Here is a 17,879-nt window from a genome sequence, read left to right as displayed (position 1 = left end):
TTGCCATTCCCTTCTCCATAATGTTGTCAAGGTTCATCCATATTTTAGCCTGAATCAGTGCTTCATTCCTTTTTCATGGCTGAATAATATTCCATTGTATGAATGGATCACATTTTGCTTATCCATTCATTTGTTGATGGACATTTGGGTTGTTCCCACCTTTTGGAGGAGAGTGTGTATTTTTCTTCATTGCTTGTAGCTTGATTTTATAACTGTTAGCTATTTAGATCAACACTTATATAGGCTTCCCTAAAGGGAACTCTTGTCCTGGGTTCCACCTTGAGGCAAGATCGTTCTGTTTATAATTGTGTCTGTCTCTTAGACTCAATGGCAACTTCCAAGTCTATTTCTTTGTTCCCAAATTTGGGAACATTCTTTAGTAAGTGTTATGTGTTAGGCACTGTTCTAGGCGTGAGAGAGCTGGGTGAAGATGACAAACAGAAAATGCTGTAATCCCACTCACTCTCCAGCTGAGGGGGGGGGGCGGGCAGAGATAGATAATATACAAATAAAGAAACAAAGGTAATTGATGATAACTAGAGTATTGTGAAAGTGTTAGTCGCTCAGTCGTGTCCAACTCTTTGTGATCCCATAGACTGTAGCACACCAGGCTCCTCTGTCCATGGCATTCTCCAAGCAAGAATACTGGAGTAGGTAGCCATTCCCTTCTCCCGGGGATCTTCCCAACTCAGGGATCAAACTTGGTTCTCCTGCATTGTAGGCAGATTCTTTACCGTCTGAGCCACAAGGGAAGCCCAACTGTAGTACTGGGTTAATTACAAAAAATAAAAAAGGCAGGGATAGAGTTACGGAGAAGAGCTGTGTTTGAGGTAGGCTAGGTGATCAGAGACCACTTCTCTGAAGCAGTGACATCTGAATCAAGTGACATCTGAATAGCAGAAGCCAACAATATGCTGAGTCATTCCAAGCAGAGAGAAAGGCCAGTACAAAGGCCCTGGGGTGGGAATGCAATCGCAGAGTTTGAGGAAAGCATGAAAGTTCAGATGGAGGAGGGATCAAGGGAGAGGGTGTCAGGAGATGAGATCTGAGAAGTGGGAAGGGGTTTTGAGCCAGGGTAGGAAATTTGGATTTTTCTCCTAAGTTTGGTGGAGAGACATCGGAGGGCAATGAATGGCTGGGGAAAGGGTGGTGAGAAGTGGACAACTTCATAATATGTGTTGGAGGTGGAGCAAACAGCAATCCAATATATGAATGGACTGGGGGTGCGTAGGGAAAAAAAGAAATTGAGGCTGAGTTCTACATTTTGGGACATGAAAAACAGAATGAGTGAGTTGCTATATGTAGTAAAGAGAAGTAGAGTTGGGGGAGACCAAGAATTCAGTTTTGAAAGTGTTCAGTTTGACCTATCTATTAGACTGGGGACCGTTGGATATGAGTTAAAACTCAGAGGAGAAATTAGAGCTAGAGATATAAATTTGGGAGACATCTGCATAGACATGGTGTTTAAAGTGTGAAACTGGAGTTTGTCAAGGTCTGAGTGTTGGCAGGAAAGAGACTGTATACTTAAACTGAGTAATTGATCAGAACTCAATAGAAGGAAATAAACAAGGCATAGTGCACTCGCTGGGTTAGCATCAGCTGGGAGCTCTTACCACCCCATAGCCCTGGAGAGAGAGAGCTGTTTGGAACTGCTGCCGGCAGTGGAGAGACACAGCCAACAAAGCTTGGAAGAAGAACACGTGAGATAAACATCCTGATCTCTCATTCTCCTCTCTCCCATCAGCCAAACCCAATGGAAGCCTGAGGGGAAAGAACCCCATTGATGCAGGTGAACCAGAAGTCTGAAAACGGGCACTTGGGAGGTCAGAGGAAAACCATAAGTGGGTAGCATTCTCCAAGACTAAGGAGCTGGTGGAAAGGAACTCAGGGCAAATCCAGTGACCAGGTCTGGTAAATGGAGGTCACAGAGGTCCTCGGACAGAGAAGGGTCAGTGGTGTGGTGGAACCAAGAGCACAGTGTGCATGGCTAGAAGAGAGGTGCACATACTCATGTGAAGTCGTTTTTGACTCTGTGACCCTTGGGACAATATCCCGCCAGGCTCCTCTGTCCATGGGGATTTTTCAGGTAAGAATACTGGAGTGGGTTGCTATTTGCTCCTCCAGGAGAGCTTCTTGACCCAGGGGTTGAACCCGTGTCTCCTGCATTGCAGGCGGATTCTTTACCACTGAGCCATCCGGGAAGAAGAGGAACAGGAGGTGATAAAGTGGAGAGTCCACTGTAGAGACAAGTCATTCCAGAAGCAGAGTTTTCATAGTCATCACCTCCCAAAGGGGTAAGTACTACCATCTCCATTTTACAGATAAAGAAACTGAGTCTTGGAGAAGGCTGACACTTAGCTCAGGTTCTCAGTGGGATGGAACCCAGGTGGGTCCAATTCCAATTGGGCCAATAGAGTTAGAGGGAGGAGGGTAGCAGCTTGAGATTGGGATCCAGGAGAGAGCGGAGCGAGAGGGCAGATGGAAAAGAGAGTCATCAGGGTAGGCAGAGAGTTGGGGGATTGTTGGCACTCCTGAGACTGTGTAGCCGCCCCCCACCCTTGCTTCAGGTAACTTATCTTTTCCACTGGTCATCCCAAAATGGAGGGGGGGAGGGGGGAGGGGGGGAGGCAGGTTTTGGCGAAAGCCCAGTGGAAGAGAGTGGAAAATGTCGCTGGGAGTAGGTCGCCTGTTCCTGGCATCAATCCTGGCCAAGAACACCACAATCTGGCCCCAGCTGCAGAGAGCTACTTCCCCCACAAGCCTGGATACTTCCCTGGGTCTCCCAGTCGCCTGGGCCCAAGGTGACCGCCTTTCCAACCTTAGCTGCTCTTCTGGATCCTGGGCGCGCTGTGTGTGCATGCCTGCCTGGTCCCTCGGTCTGGGAGTGCGCTTGGCAGCGGCCGGCTCGCGAACTTTTCCGGGTGGGGTGAGGGGAAGTGCCCTATGGGCCTGGCGCGGGCGCTGGCTCTCGGCTTGGAAGTGTGAGCCCAGGCACTGGAAGACAGACTTGGGCGGGCGGAGAGGCGGTTCCTGGCGCCCCCTCCAGCCCGAACTGTGCGCTGCAGGGGTGGAAATTGAAAGGACAGCCCGGAGCCCGTTGCTGTCGCTGCCAGGCGGCTGACACAGGATTGGCGGGCCAGGCCAGGCCCCGGAAAGATGATTTCAGAGGACACCCCACCAGAAGACAGTGGTTCAGAGGTTCAGCCAGGCGTGCAGCTGGGTGGGACCAAGCCCCCTGGTAACGCCGGGGACGTGAGCCCGAAAAGGTGCCAAGGTGGCGCCCATTGAGTGAACACTGCAGCTAGACTGGCGCCCCCAGGTAGCAGGCTAGGTCTAGGGAAGCTCTCTTCTAAAACATCCAGTGCCCCGAGCTGACAGGCGCGTCAGTGGACCAAACCCAGTGCCCAGCTGAGGCGCCCCCCCTCGGGGGCGGGGCCGGGGCGGGGCCAGGGCGGGGCCCCGAGTCCGGCCGGCAGGTGCAGGGGGCGGTGCCCGGCCCTGCCCCCGAGGGCAGTTCTTGGAGGCCAGGGGCGGGTCAGAGAAGTGGCCCGTGCGGGCGACGCCTTGGAACCCGCGGACGGCAATTGCAACCACAGGTGCTGCGCAGGGCAGGGTGTCCCAGCTCTAGGCATCAAAACTCCAGCGCTGGGAGCTAAGGCTTCCGAGCTGCTCCAAACCCCGGACACCTACCTAGGCCCCTGGGCGGCAGAACGGAGCCCTGGGGTCGTCCGAAGCGCGTGGGCCTGAACCCCCCGGCTTAGATAGCGAAATTCCCAAGCCTGCCGCAGAGCTGAATACCGACGTCCCCGTGCCCTCCCCAGACCAGGGCGCGGAGACGCCCGAGCAAGAGAGGGAAGTCCTCGGACTATCAGCGAGGCAGGACGCAGAGCGTCCTGGGCCGGACCGCAGCTGGGGGCTTTGAGAGTCCTGGGCAAGGAAGCGACGACCCTGAACCGTCTGAAGCGCTAGGCAAGGGGCTCCTGGAGCACTGTCTCTCTCAAGGTCCGGAAACCTCCTCTGAGTCGAACTCGGAAGCCCTCCAGCTGCGTTCGGAGACCCCACAACATCCCCTAGAGGAGCCACTCATGGAGACACCCATCGAGCGCGAAATTCGCCGTAGCTGCGAACGCGAGGAAAGCTTGCGCCGGAGCCGGGGCCTGAGCCCAGGTCGCGCGGGCAGTGAACTCGTTGAACTGCGCGTGCGGCCGGTGCTCAGCCTGCCGGGCCCCAGCCCCGCGCTCCCGCGCGCGTTGGAGCGCGCTCGGGCGGGCGCGCAGATGCAGCGAGATATCGAGCGGGAGGCCTATCGGCAGGCGGCGCTGGCGCGCCCCGAAGTCCCGAAGCAGAGCGCCCGGCCGCCGCCGCAGCCCCTGGGCGAGCTCAAGCGCTTTTTCGAGGCTGCTGGCGGATGCTCCTCCTCACCCGCGGCGGAGGGCAGCGCAGACACGCAGCGGCTGCCCGAGCCCAGAGGCCGGCTGCATTCAGTCGTACAGGGCCGGTGTCCGGTGCTGTCTCGCGCCCCGCCGCCCATCGCACCGTCGCTGCTGGAGCAGGAGGTGCGCGAGGTGAATGAGCGCGAGCGGGAGCTGCAGCGCCAGCGGCTGAGCCTCTACGGCACCGCCGAGTTCAAGGAGCCCGCGCCCAGCCTAACGGGTAAGCCACCGGCGTCCCAACGCTGGGGATTTCCAGAGCTCCAGCCGCTTTCACCGACTCCCCTACTCCAGTGGCTCTCTAATCCTCAGGGTCTTCCTTCCTGGCTCCCAAACTCCCCAGACTCTCCTCTCTCTGCCCACCCTTTCTGGACTGACCGTCCCTATGCTCCACCCCCAACCCCGTCGGACTCCCAGACACACCCCACCTAGGCTTGTGGTGGGGGAAGGGAGGAGGATCCCAGATGTGTTTGTCGGGTTCCCAGGGACCCTCCCTGGGTTCTGGCACACCTGGATCTCCCCCTCTGAATTTTCTGGTTCCTACCTCCTCACTCTGGTTTGTTCGCCTTCCCCCTCCCTGGGGTTCCTCCCTCCTCCCTCGGGACGGAGGCCTCAGCGGGGAGGAGGGGGGTGAACGCCTGTGTGTGTTTAAGGGGTGCGGCCGCTCTCCTTCGTCCTGGCTGCCTCCTGCTGGTAAGGCGTGGTGGGGGGGGGTGTGCAATGCCAGCTGAGCGCCCCTTCCTCCTCAGTGAGCAGGGGCGACGGAAAGCTGGCGGTGATCTGGCCTCCTCGCAGAAAGGCTTCGGAGAACGGTCTGGAACAGGTGGGAACCCTTTTCCCCTCCTGCCCCTACCCCAACCCTCTGCGTGGGAGAAAACTGGGCTAGCGAAAGGGCTCCCTGGGAAGTCACCGGGCTAGGACCCCAAGTCCCGGGCGTGGCCCGCGAGTGAGAAGGAGGCAGTGGTCGTGGGGCCCATACTGCCCCATCCGGCCCCTGGGTGTCCCCATTCGCGGTGCGCGAGCCGCTAAGATTTGCCTTTGGTCTGGCCCCTCCCCCTGGCAGGAGGAGCCTTGAGGTTCCGGCCCTCTGGGGTCCCCCGAGGAAAGTAACACGCTCCGCAGACGCTCAGGCCCGGGCGCTCAGGAGTGCCCTCCGGATCCGCGGAAGGCCTGAAGAAGGGCCACAGGTCTGTGCCAGGGAAGACGCAATCGATCAGCATCCTTGAACCTGACTTTGTGAAACTGACCGGAATCTTCTATAAAACTGTTAGTCCCCATTGGGAAACACCGTCGTTACAACCCCACCAGTAAAACTGCCCAGCCTTTCTCCGCCTAGCCTCTCCTGGCCTTGTCTGTTAGAGGACAGGGGTCCTCGGCTGTCCCTGCTCCCCAATAAAGCCCTTTCTTTCTGGACAGTGCAGGCTATTTTCTTCTGGGTTCTCTTCTCCTGGGGTGGGGCAGGAGCGCGGTGAGACGAGGAAGGCCTGAGACACACGGGAGGCACCAGCCGGAATGCAGAATGTCCCCTTGTCGCCGGTTCCGTGGCCGCTGGTCTCCCCGGCCTTCCCGGGGTCCTAGTGCCCCCTAGCGATGCGGGCGCGAACTGCGGACTGCGGTTTTGGGACAAACGAACTCATGCCCTCCCTTTATTGGTGCCAAACGACGTGCCCCGCGCATGGTGCTGGCTAGACAGAAGTAATAAGAGGTTGTTCCCGCCCTGGGGATGTAAACAATAGCTACCAAGGAAAAAAATGTTGGTAGTTCAAGCTCCTTAGCAGGGCATGTAAGGCCATTTATAATCTGCCTACAATGGCATCCCACTCCAGTACTCTTGCCTGGAAAATCCCATGGACGGAAAAGCCTGGTAGGCTACAGTCCATGGGGTCTCGAAGAGTCGGACACGACTGAGTGACCTCACTTTCACTTTTCACTGTCATGCATTGGAGAGGGAAACGGCAACCCACTCCAGTGTTCTTGCCTGGAGAATCCCAGGGATGGGGGAGCCTGGTGGGCTGCCGTCTATGGGGTCGCCCAGAGTTGGACACGACTGAAGCGACTTAGCAGCAGCAGCAGCAGCAATTGTAAACCTCACATGCTTACAGACCCCAGTGTGTGTGTGTTACTGCTTAGTCGTTTCTGACTCTTTGAGATCCCATGAACTGTAGCTTGCCAGGCTCCTCAGTCCATGGAATTCTCCAGGCGAGAATACTGAGTCAGTTGCCTCCCAACCCAGAGATGGAAGCCGGGTCTCCAAAATTGCATGCAGATTCTTTACCGTCTTAGCCACCAGGGAAGCTCTTATAGACCCCAGACAGATATTAAAAGAGAGAGAGGGTGTGCTGTAAAACAAAGACCTTGTTTCAACAGGAAGGAGGTAGGGGTTCCTCCATATCACCAGCGCTTTGAGTGAGTGAGCTCAATGGTGTCAAGTCTCTGTTTTCCAAAAGCAACTGGAGGGAATGCCCTGGCAGTCCAGTGGTTAGGACTTCATGATTTCATTGCCAAAGGTAGGCCCTCGTTCAATCCCAGGTTTGGGAACTAAGATCCCACAACCCCTGTGGTGCAGCCAAAAAATCTACTATAAAACAAAATCAAAAAGCCCCAAAGTAATTGGAAATCATCTTTAAAAGAGAAATCTACTGAACTTTAAATAATTGTGGCTATTTAGAAAACTTTAATTGGTGGGAGGTAGGAGCAGACAGCAAACAATACCTGTTGCAATAGGGCTTGTGGCTCAGTTGGCAAGACCTTCTTAACTTCTCTTGGTCCCAAGACAAGGGGTCCAAGGCCCCGCCAATGGAGTTCAAGATAAGCTGTAAAGCTGCATCAGTGCAGTATATTCTGAAGTTTTAATGTATCAAATTCTTAGAGATGTGCTGAGACCCAGAAAAGACTGTTTTAGAATCATTGTTTAAACTCTTGGGTTTATGCCTGGGTCTAGCTCACACAGCATTGCACCCCAAAAGTAGCTCAGCCCAAGGACCCACCCCCGACCCCATCATCAGCACACTGACCACATCTTGACTGTGAGTCTGGGAGGAATGGAGAGAAAGGCAAGAAAGAGCCAGCATTTATTGTTCAGTTGCTCAGTCATCTCTGACTCTTTGTAACCCCATGGACTGCAGCACTCCAGGCTTCCCTGTCCTTCACCATCTCCTTGAGCTTGCTCAAACTCATGTCCATTGAGTTGGTGATGCCATCCAATCATCTCGTCCTCTGTTGTCCCCTTCTCCTGCCTTCAATCTTTCCCAGCATCGGGATCTTTTCTAATGAGTCAGCTCTTTGCATCAGGGGGCCTAAGGATTGGAGCATCAGTCCTTCCAATGAATATTCAGGATTGGTTTCCTTTAGGATTGACTGGTTTGATCTTTCAGTTCGAGGAACTCTCAAGCCTTCAACACTGCAGTTCAGAGCCAGCACTGCCAAGGTGGAAAATGGAAACACCAAGAACCTGTTCTTAATCCCCTGCAGAGGAGCGAAGAGCTAAGGATGTTGAGTTGACAGAACTTAAGTGTAGACCTGGGTTCATGAACTTTCTTGAAGTTACCTGAGGCATGCTTATGTCAAATAAATCAGATTCTGATAGAGGCTTTGGCATCAATAAAGTTCCTCAGGTGTTTCTAACATGGAGCCAAGTTTGAGAGCCACGAGGTCGATATAGGCTCAATATAGGTTGATACAGGCTCAAAGTGTGGTGTCTGGACGAGAAACATCAGCATCACTTGGGATCTTGCAAGAAGAAAGTTCCAGCCCAGACTTAGTGATCAAACCCTCCAGTGATTCTAAAGTTAGAGAATCATGGGTGTAGACAGTTCCTGAGCAACTACTGGTTGCTTAGTCGCTAAGTTGTGCCTGACTCTTTTACAACCATATGGACTATACATCCCACCAGGCTCATCTGTCCATGGGATTTTCCCAGGCAAGAATACTGGAGTGGGTTGCCATTTCCTTCTCCAGGAGATCTTCCCCACTTAGGGATGGAAACCCCACCCCACCCCCACCCCCATCTCCTGCATTGGCAGGCAGGTTCTTTATCACTGAGCCACCAGGGCTTCCCTCCTGACCAACAGGACCCAGGAAATCAAACCTGTTTCCTTCTCCCAGTACTGCCACCACCCACCAGAAATATAGTTTTAAGTGGCATGTGGATTTGTCTTAAGATAAATTAAAGCCACATGTGGCTAGTCCAAATTGAGATGTGCTGTAAGTGCAAAATACACAGATTTAAAAAACCTAGTGCAAAAAAAGGGGGATACCTCAATTTCTTACATTGACTATATGTTGCAAAAATATTTTGGACATCTGGGGTTAAATAAAAATATCAATAAAAGTCTGACCTCTTTATTCCTTTAATATTGCTCTTAAAAATTTGCAATTACGTAGGTGACTCGCATTTGTGGCTCAAATTCCTGTTGGACTGGACTAAACAGTTTTCCAGTAGTCATGTTATGGATGTGAGTTGGACCATAAAGAAAGCTGAGCTCCGAAGAAGTGATGCTTTTGAACTGTGGTGTTGGAGAAGATTCTTGAGAGTCCCTTGGACTGCAAGGAGATCCAACCAGTCCATCCTAAAGGAGATCAATCCTGGGTGTTCATTGGAAGGACTGATGTTGAAGCTGAAACTCCAATACTTTGGCCACCTGATGTGAAGAGCTGACTCATTTGAAAAGACCTTGATGCTGGGAAAGATTGAGGGCAGGAGGAGAAGGGGATGACAGAGGATGAGATGGTTGGATGGCATCACCGACTCAACGGACATGAGTTTGGGTAGGCTACGTGAGTTGGTGATGAACAGGGAAGCCTGGCGTGCTGCAATTCATGGGGTTGCAAAGAGTCGGACATGACTGAACGACTGAACTGAACTGAGTCTAACAGTGGTGGTGGTGAACTCAGAGGGGCCTTGACTCAGTATTAGGGAACTTCAGAACCCGTTTGGACTCATTCAAACTCCTGGGTTGTGGACTAAAAAATCCTTGGTGCAGTCAGAAATTGTTACCAAAAGCCTCTACTCCCACTCCAAAAAGACAAGGGTTTTGGTTAATCATGATTCACTTCACGTTTCTATTTTTATAATTCGTAAACTGGGATAATCATAACACATGATAATACTGTGTGTCAGGGACTATTAGGTAAGCAGGGCTCCAAATCTCTCCTCCAACTCTGAAAATGCTAGAGGGAATCAAAAGGTATCCGTTAGTTTAAGGGGAGAGGGGTGGGTAACTCGCAGCTGAGTGACAGCCGAATGAGGACATTCCTTCCCTGGCAAGTGACCAGTTGCTGTCAGGTCCAGGCTCCACCACTTGGCCTCTGAAGCTCTAGGTAGGCGGGCTCACCTCTCAACCCGGTCTCCTTTTCAGTCCAAGGCTGGGAGCGTTCCCAAGTTGGAGTGCCTCACCGCTCTCCCACCAGCCCGCGCCCCGGACACCTCAGGAGGGTACAGCGACCTGCCCAAGCCATGACCCAAAAGCTGGAAGAGAAAGATTAGGAAACTGATCGGCGCTTAGGAAACTGATCGCTGGCCCTTTCCTGGGGGCACGTCGGGAAATAGAGTCTTTTTTGGTACAGGGAAATAATTTCCGGGTCAAAACATGAGAGTGGGCGTAGCCCTGCGTCCCTTCTCACAGTGGGCGTTGAATTTCCTCGCTACCCGAAACTTGCGGTTATCTGGGTTCCGGTTGTTGACAGGAGCCGCTACTTCCCTTTTTGCTTTGTACCAGCCCCTACGCATGCTCTGAGCTCCCGTCGGCCAGTCAGTGGACCACAGTTTTGTTTCCATAAGACTACATTACCCAGAAGCCAAAGCGAGTGGGCGGGGCCTCCTCTCCCCGGGAGGGAGGGGAGCGGCGCACCGAGCGGACGCTGAGCCTGTGACCTCTTTCTTTCTTTTATTTAACACAAAACTGGTGTGTTCACAAGCAGGGCTCCGCGGCCGGGCCGGTTCCAGTGCGGACGGGCCAGCTCGACCTGGCCCCTTGGAAGGCAGGCCGAGCCGCACTAGGATAGCAAGTGAGCCCCTCCCCTACCCCATCTTCTGGAGTTTGGAACTGTCAAGCTCCAGCTCCCACCCTCTCTCCAGGTTCAAGACTCCTGCGCGGCCCACGCCGCGGGCCCGGCGGCGCTCGGGGGCCGAGCCATGCCTGCCTGGCTCGTGAGGATCTGCACCAGCAGGTCGGTGGCCAGCATGTGCGACGGCTCCTCGAAGCCGATGGTCAGCAGCTGCTGGTAGTCCCCAGGCGGCTGCGGGCACAAAATCCTGGGGGCCAGGGACAGACAGGCCAGGACGTGAGCGTTCCCTGCTACTCGGGAGCCCCTCCCCTTGAGCGAAAGGCTGCGGCTGAAAGAGGCTTTGTTTCAGCTGGGGGTGGGAAAGTGGTTTCCTTGTTGATGAGAAACCTAGAGGGTAAGGCTCTGGGAGGCTGAGCAATTTTATCCCTGACCTGGCTGATGGCTCAACGAGCTGTGTGTCCTTCGGCAGGTAACTTAACCTCTCTGAACACCTGTTTCCTTTGTAAAATGGGGCTAGCAGTGTAGACCTCAGAGGGTTGTTACATGAGTCTGCATAAACGCTTTTCAGGGCACAATAAAATTCATTATCATCAATGGTAACAGTGTTGAGGGAGGCAGATGGTCTCTGGTTGGTTTCTGTCCCTCCCTCCAGATCCCACCCACCTTACCATTGCCCTGGCTCCTACCATGAATAAAGGTCATCCTCGGCTGGTCCTAGGGGCACCCATCGGCCGATGGACCACAGCTTCTGAATCTGGGGGCAGGAATTGGCTGGACTCTTGCCTGTGTCTTCCCATGTATCTCTATAGCATAGGAAGTAGCTGGGAGGGGAAGGGGCAGCAATTTAAAGTGAGCAGTGAGTAGTTTCTCAGTTCTTCTGTTTGAGGGCTCTAATTTTGGAGGTAAAGTGGAAACTCATCAAAAGTTGCCTTCAGGTTCTCAGGTAGGCATGTGACAATACTGAGGCCTTTTCTCCCTATCAGCCTAGTTTTTTAAGATAAGTACTTCTATTTTGATGGGGGCATCTATGTATGTATGTATATTTAAGGTGAGGATGACCTTGCAAAGGTTCTTGAATTCTTGCTTGGCTTTCCACTTTGGTGGCGGTTCAGTGGCCCAAACTGGCATTCTCCCATAGCGAGGGGGAGGACTTGGATTCTGATAAGGGGACTCACTAATCCACGTGGGAATCTTGCTCCCGGCTGCTGGGCTCTGGGGTGGTTTCCAGGTTCCAGCGCATCTTCTTATAGAGGTATCGGGGGAAGTGGCTGGCGGTGTAGGCGGCAGGGGCACAGTATCTGAAGATGGACACTTCATGGGAAGGACTGATGGAGAACCTCCCGCAGAAAAAACAGGAGATGCTGGCAGGAGATTAAAGAGTAAGGAATGAGGCTGTGCCCTGGGGTCCTCCACCCCTGACCCCAAGCCAAATCTCTTATGCTTTTACCTTAGGGGGTCAGTCTCCTCCAAGTTCACGAACCCAAATGAGGCATACATTAGGACCAGCTGTTCCAGGCGAAGAGTGAGTTGTTGGGAGATCTCCAGTAGCTGTACGGAAGATAGGGCATGAGGAGATTAGTTGGACTTCCAGGAGCATCCTCCCCATCCCCCAGGCCTGAGGGATGCAGAAAGGGGCATCAGGGTCTAGGAAACCTGCTCCACACACACACCCCCTTTCGGATCAGCTCCTGCAGGGCTCCATAGACAGGGGGCACGCTCCGAGCAGCTGCCTCCAGGTACAGGAAGTAGGGCTCACACATCCGCAAGAAGGTGGGCATGGCCTTGGCCAACTGTTCCTTCTGCACTCGGTGCCTGCTGAAGGGAGAAGCAGGCCTTTGCTTGAGTCCTTGGCTCCCCCACCAATTTCTCCCATTCTCCTCACCCCTCCCACCTGTATCCCTGGCCTGGATTCCCACTACAAACAAACTCCTGCAGTGTCAGGCCTTTCTCAGAGGAACTTTCAGGACCACCATCATCAAAGACATGTGAAACACTTGTTAAAATGCAGACACCTGAGTCCCACATCTGACTTTGACCTACTACTATTCCCTGGGTGAAGCTCAGAAATCGAGGATTTGAACAACCTCCCAGGGGATTCCAATGAACATTGATCTGTGAGCATCACAGTCCCCCTTCCCTCCGTCTGGGAATCATATTATCCTCTGAGGTCTCAAACTGGTAGCCAGCAGGCCAAATCTGGCCCAGATAGGTTTTGTTTAGCCTGCCCAAGGTTCGAAACTTAAGCCAACAGTTAAAAAGTGGGAGAAAAGGTCTAGCAGTTTGGCAGCCTCAAGAGCCCACATAGCAGTCCGCCCTCCCTAACCCCAAATTTCTACACAGTTCTCATAACTCTGAAATTGGGTTGCTAATCAGCTAGTGCCACTTACTTCGTCTAGCTAACCTAGTGTATTTTGCCCATTTTGTTAAACCTTCCTCTGTCTCCTCATCCATGGTAGAATCTAGGACCCCGTCGAGCATCACCTGTAGAGCAAGTAGCTCTGGAAATCATCTGCCTTCTTAAGCAGGTAGCAGAGCTGCTCGGTGATGGGGCTGAGCATGGTGTCCAATGGCAGGCGAGGAGGGGTGGGCCGGGGGCCTGGGGCCAGACGCTCCGGGGAAGGCGTAGAGGTGGAGGCCTCGGGCAGCTGTCCCTGAACACCGTTCTCGGGCTCCGCCTCGGGTGGGTTCCCAGGTCCGCCAGGAGGAGGCGACCACGAGGGGTCTTCGCAGGGCTGTGCCCCAGATTCCAAGTCGTCCAGGGGCGGCGTTTCCCCAGAGCCCGCGGGGAGCGGCCCCACAAACCACTGTTCGGTGGCCATCGTGCGGCAAGAGGCGGGGACCACCGGAGCTCTTTAAGCCTCCGCTGCTCACATTGGCCGCGGGTTCGACCCCGCCCAGGGTACCTCGGACCTGCTTGGCCTGGGAGCGCGTCCCTCCTCCACTTCACCCCAGCCTCGACCTCCCTGCCGGCGCCGCGTGGAGGGAGTTCGCCTCATTTGAATTTCAACACGCCGGAGGGGCGCGCCGCTCCTGCCCGCGCTGCGCGGCAGCGGCGCCCCGCGCACACGCGCGCTCCCGGAACCTGACAGTGGGGTGCGCCTCCGGGGGAGGTGACCTGGGCTGCTGCTGGCGCGGCGGTGTCCTGGGGGCGCAGCCTGGGGCCAGCGCATCTAACTCTCGGAGGTGGTTTCCTAGGGAGGAGGGATCTTCACCGCTCGTCAAACCCGCGGGGTTGCAAGTATAGAAATCAAGGAAGGCCCCGCCCCGCTCGCTGACTCTGACCCCCAGGCCCTGGAATCTGTATTAACAACAAAAAAACCTAATGGAATTGAGAAACTGCATTGGAACTTACTAGGCTCTTGTGATGTAGTAGTTGTCACTATTACTAACAATAAAAATCTTCACTTGGAAAAGATTTTCCCATCTCATGATCTCATCTGATGGCCCAGTCCCTCCTGTCCCTTTTATGAAAAAGACCTTGAGGATTGGGGACCCTACCATGGGCCCAGAACAGACTTCTGCCCCCCCCAAGTTGTAGGCTGGATTCTTTGTTAACATGCATGCAAAGGTTGTCAGATACAGAAGTCTGAAGCCAAATACATTAATTATACTTAAAGACGCTGGGTAAAGAATGACAGGTGTCCAACTCCACCCTGTGTGACACTGAGCCAGCATCTTTGCAGTGATGAGCCAGTTGCCAGGTCTATAAAGTTTTTTTTTTATTTTTTATGAGCTTTGCCTCATGGGGCTCTGGTGAGAGCCCAGAGAATGCTCATAAAACCTAGAGTTAACTGCTAGTCACTTAACAAATATTTGAGCACCTACTGTGTGCCCAGGGACTATTCTGGGAAAGGAGAGATGGCAGAAGAAACAAAGAATCCTGTTCTTCTGAACAGTTACTGTCAAAATTACAGCCAGCTCTGAGGCAGCACCACTCACTACCCAGTCTCCCTCCTCACACAGCTTTGTCCTAAACCCAAGACTTCCAGGGGGCCGGGGTGGCTCTTCTCCTCCCCGGACTACTTTCATGAAATGGACTCCATTGCATTTTCTTCTTCTCTTTTTTTAAAATTTTATTTAAAAAACCTTCGGTGCAATATTAAAAAGCAATACGGCCAGCTGGAGCGACAACGAACAGAAAGAAAAGGGGAGGACGGGTAGGGAAGATCCAGGGACCCCTTCCCCAGCTGCTCCCAGGGGCTGGAGGCCAGGGCCAGACTGGGGAGGGGCCTGGGTGGTGGGGGAGAGAGGAAAGGCCACCCACCAAAATGAACAGGCAGAATAAAACACTGATATAGGAAATATCTGGCTGAACTGAAGAGGATCTAGGGAAGACGGGAAGCCCCCATTTTCTTTCCCCAAAATGTCCTAGACTGGGTTGGGGGTGGGGAAGGGTTGGCTTCCTGGGGTGAAAGGAATAGGCCCTGTTCCACCCCATACTCCTTTGTCAGGGAGTACAGGATGTGCCAGGGGGGCCAGAGGCATGTATATTGGGGGAGAGGTGAGTAGGAATGCCCCCTCACTAGAATCTGTTACGAGGGCTGAGGGTGTTCCCCGTCCAGCTCCCAGACTCTTGGGGGTCTTGGGTAAGATGGAGACTGGAGTGGGTCGGGGCAGGGGTGTGAGGCTGGGCGCTCAGCCTAGAAAGCCGTCAGGGTCGTCCTCCTCAAAGTGGCCTTGTTGCAGCACCTTGATGTGGTGCTCGTAGATTTTCAGGGCTGGGCCGAGGCGGATGGACAGGCCTGTCAGCACGTCTGTGCGTTGCATGAGCAGCAAAGACTTGCCATCGATTTCCTGGGTGGGACAGAGGAGAAACGAAGAGAGAGCAGGGTCAGAATACATCCCCACTGAGACCCTGAAACCCTGGGGCTAAGTTGAGGGGGCTGAACCCACCTGTTCTTGGAAAGCTGTGGCCTGCTCCGGGAAGCCAGCCTCGGTGAAGTACTCTACCACATCCGTCACCGTCCACTCCACAGGATCAGCCGGCTTCTCCTTGCGCCCCGAACTGCGTTGGAACAGAGGAAACCAGAGAGCAGTGACGCTCCTGTGGTTCTGTCACACACACCTGGGCAGCACCACCACCCCCCACCCCGCGTCTCAAACACTGCAACTTACGGACAGCCAAAAGGGGTCCCATCAGCCCCAGGTAGGGCTGGTTTTCCTGGGGGCAAAGGCACGGGGGATGGGGAGTCTGGCCCAGTGGCAGCAGAGGCTGGGAAATAAAAAACAGATGCCTGTGGTTTTGTCTTGGGGCTCAGTTCGTTCCCACCAGCCACCCTCCCCCACCCAGAGGGATCCTTACCTGATCCCCCTTCCTTATTCATGGCGGCCATCGAGAACACTTGACGGGTGCCACTGCCTGGCGCTGGCCCGCGTCCTTCATCCTGGCCCTGGTGGGGTCCACAGGGCGTCCACTCCTTGACTCTCTCCTTGGCACTCTGAGGGCCGCGCTCGCCATTAAGTTGGTGGTGTTGGGCACCTGCAGGACGGTCTCCTTCGGGCACTTCGGAGCCCTCAGACACTTCATCTTCATCATCTTCATCTTCGTCATCTTCATCCTCCTCTTCCTTCTCAAGCACTCGCTCTTCTCCACCCCTCTGATGCAAGAGAAGGAGGCCCATAAGGGCATTAGTTGTTCTAGCCCTGGGCCCGACCCGGGGATCCAGGACCAAGCGGACTGCCTCACCATCACCTTTAATACCAACACGGACTAACTTTTACACATCCACTCCGTGCCAGGCTCTGTGTTAATAAAGCTCTCAGTAGCCAAATCTCACTAAACTCGCTCAACAACCCCAAGAGGTCGCTACTGCTATTAAGTCGCGTTTTACAGCGGAGGAAACTGAGGCTGGCGAAGATCAAGTCACTTGCCAAGGTCACCACCCCCCGAGCCCGCAGGGAAGAAGCGCAAAGCCCTGGCGGCCCGCGGCCCGCTTCCTCCTGGGACTCTCTCCCGCCACCAACTTCGCCAGCACCTGCCCACCGCACGGCGCCCCCCTCCGCGGCGCGCTCACCTTGCTCCGCGACGCGCGGGCGCTGGCGGCCGGGGGCGCCCGCCCGGGCCTGTCCCCGCGGGGCAGCGCGAGCGCTCCGAGACGAGTGCGCTCCAGGCGGCCCCGAGCCGCCGCCTCCTCTTCTAGCAAACCCTGCACGCGGCCGCGGGTCAGGCGGCCGCCGGCGCCGCCGCTACCCCCGAGGTAGCGCACGACTTCCCGCAGGCTCACGGGCCGAGCCGGGCCGCCGGCCCGCGCCGCGCCCCCCTCCGGCGGCTGCTGTGGCTGCGGCGGCGGCGGCGGCGGCTGCTGCTGTGGCTGTGGCGCCGGCGGCAGCGGCGGCTCCCGGGCGGCGACGGCGGGCGGGGGGGCGCGGCGCGGGCCGGCCGGGGGCGCCACTGCCGGAGGAGCGGCGGGCGCGGGCGGCGGCGCGGCCAGGGGCGCGGCCCGCTGCGCGCGGGGGCCCGGTTGCGCGGGGCCGGGCGAGGGGGGCGCTGTGGCGGCAGCAGCGGCGGCCGCGCGGGGCGCCCGGGCCGGGGCGGCGGCGGCGGCGACGGGCGCGGGCGGTGGCGGCGGGGCGGGCGTGGGCGGCGGCGCGGCGGCGGCAGCGGGGCCCCCGCGGGGGGCGCGCGGCGGGGCCGGCGGGGTGGCTCCGCGCCGGGGCGGCTGGACGCGCGCCGCGTTGCGGTACGAGATGCTCCCCTTGTAGCTGACCCGGAGCACGGCGCGTTGCTGGATCAGTTTCTCTAGCTCGGCGCGCGTGCGCTCCGGCTCCGGGCCGTGCCGCCGCCGCACCATCCGGCAGATGCGCTCCAGGTCCGGCCGCGCCTTGCGCGAGCGCAGCGAGTCGATGGTGTCCAGGATCCACTCTTGGTAGTGCGGGGAAGCGGCGGACGACGAGGCAGCTGCCGCCGTGGTGGCGGCCGCCGCCGTCTCCGGCGGGGGTAGGGCCGGGGGCCCCGCCATGCCTCCCGCCCGGCCCGGCTGCACCGTGCGCGCTGCCTCCCTCCCAGCGCGGCGCCCCCCTCCCCGGCACCCCTCCCTCCGCCGCTGCCCGCCTCCTCCGCCTCCCCCCCCGGGGGGCGCAGCGCCTCGGCGGAGCGGCGGCGGCGCTGCTGTTTCTTTGCAAAAAAAAAAAAAAAAAAAGAACGAGAGAGAGAGAGAGGGAGCGAGAGAGAGAGAAAAAAACAGTGAGAGAGAAAGAAAAGAGAGAAAAAAATATGCACACACTCACTCACTCGCACGCACGCACACACAGACCCGCTTCTGCTGGGCGCGCGCGGGGCCGGGGATGCGAGGAGGGAGGAGGGGAGCGCGGCGCGGCCGGCCCCTCCCCGCCGCCGCCGCCGCCGCCGCACGCGCGCCCTGCGCCCGGGACACTCCGGCCCCCCTTCCTTCCCTCCCTCCCTCCTCCCCGCCGCCCGCCTTCCTCCCTCCCACCCCCACGCGC

General features: G+C 56.3%; 3 protein-coding genes across 3 annotated transcripts; 1 reads left to right on the top strand and 2 right to left on the bottom strand.

The window, feature by feature from the left end:
- Nucleotides 1-4,085: 4,085 nt before the first annotated feature.
- MISP3 (MISP family member 3) lies at nucleotides 4,086-5,602 on the top strand. The gene is made up of 3 exons (XM_068981517.1): nucleotides 4,086-4,653; nucleotides 5,180-5,253; nucleotides 5,494-5,602. The coding sequence occupies exons 1-3, from the start codon at nucleotides 4,086-4,088 to the stop codon at nucleotides 5,503-5,505; spliced, it is 654 nt and encodes a 217-aa protein (XP_068837618.1). The 3' UTR covers nucleotides 5,506-5,602.
- A 4,906-nt stretch (nucleotides 5,603-10,508) lies between these two features.
- On the bottom strand, nucleotides 10,509-13,255 carry C9H19orf67 (chromosome 9 C19orf67 homolog). The gene is made up of 6 exons (XM_068979401.1): nucleotides 12,918-13,255; nucleotides 12,107-12,251; nucleotides 11,884-11,984; nucleotides 11,612-11,797; nucleotides 11,123-11,257; nucleotides 10,509-10,683 (listed from the first exon to the last, which is right to left on the bottom strand). Exons 1-6 carry the CDS (start codon nucleotides 13,253-13,255, stop codon nucleotides 10,509-10,511), a joined length of 1,080 nt encoding a protein of 359 aa, XP_068835502.1.
- A 1,283-nt stretch (nucleotides 13,256-14,538) lies between these two features.
- Nucleotides 14,539-17,395, bottom strand: SAMD1 (sterile alpha motif domain containing 1). Its single transcript, XM_068980973.1, has 5 exons — nucleotides 16,451-17,395; nucleotides 15,739-16,033; nucleotides 15,552-15,648; nucleotides 15,330-15,441; nucleotides 14,539-15,230 (listed from the first exon to the last, which is right to left on the bottom strand). The coding sequence occupies exons 1-5, from the start codon at nucleotides 17,393-17,395 to the stop codon at nucleotides 15,072-15,074; spliced, it is 1,608 nt and encodes a 535-aa protein (XP_068837074.1). The 3' UTR covers nucleotides 14,539-15,071.
- Nucleotides 17,396-17,879: the final 484 nt, after the last annotated feature.

This window comes from Capricornis sumatraensis, chromosome 9 (genome assembly GCF_032405125.1).
Source record: "Capricornis sumatraensis isolate serow.1 chromosome 9, serow.2, whole genome shotgun sequence".
Classification (NCBI taxonomy): Eukaryota; Metazoa; Chordata; class Mammalia; order Artiodactyla; family Bovidae; genus Capricornis; species Capricornis sumatraensis.
This window is presented reverse-complemented; position numbering and strand designations above follow the sequence as displayed.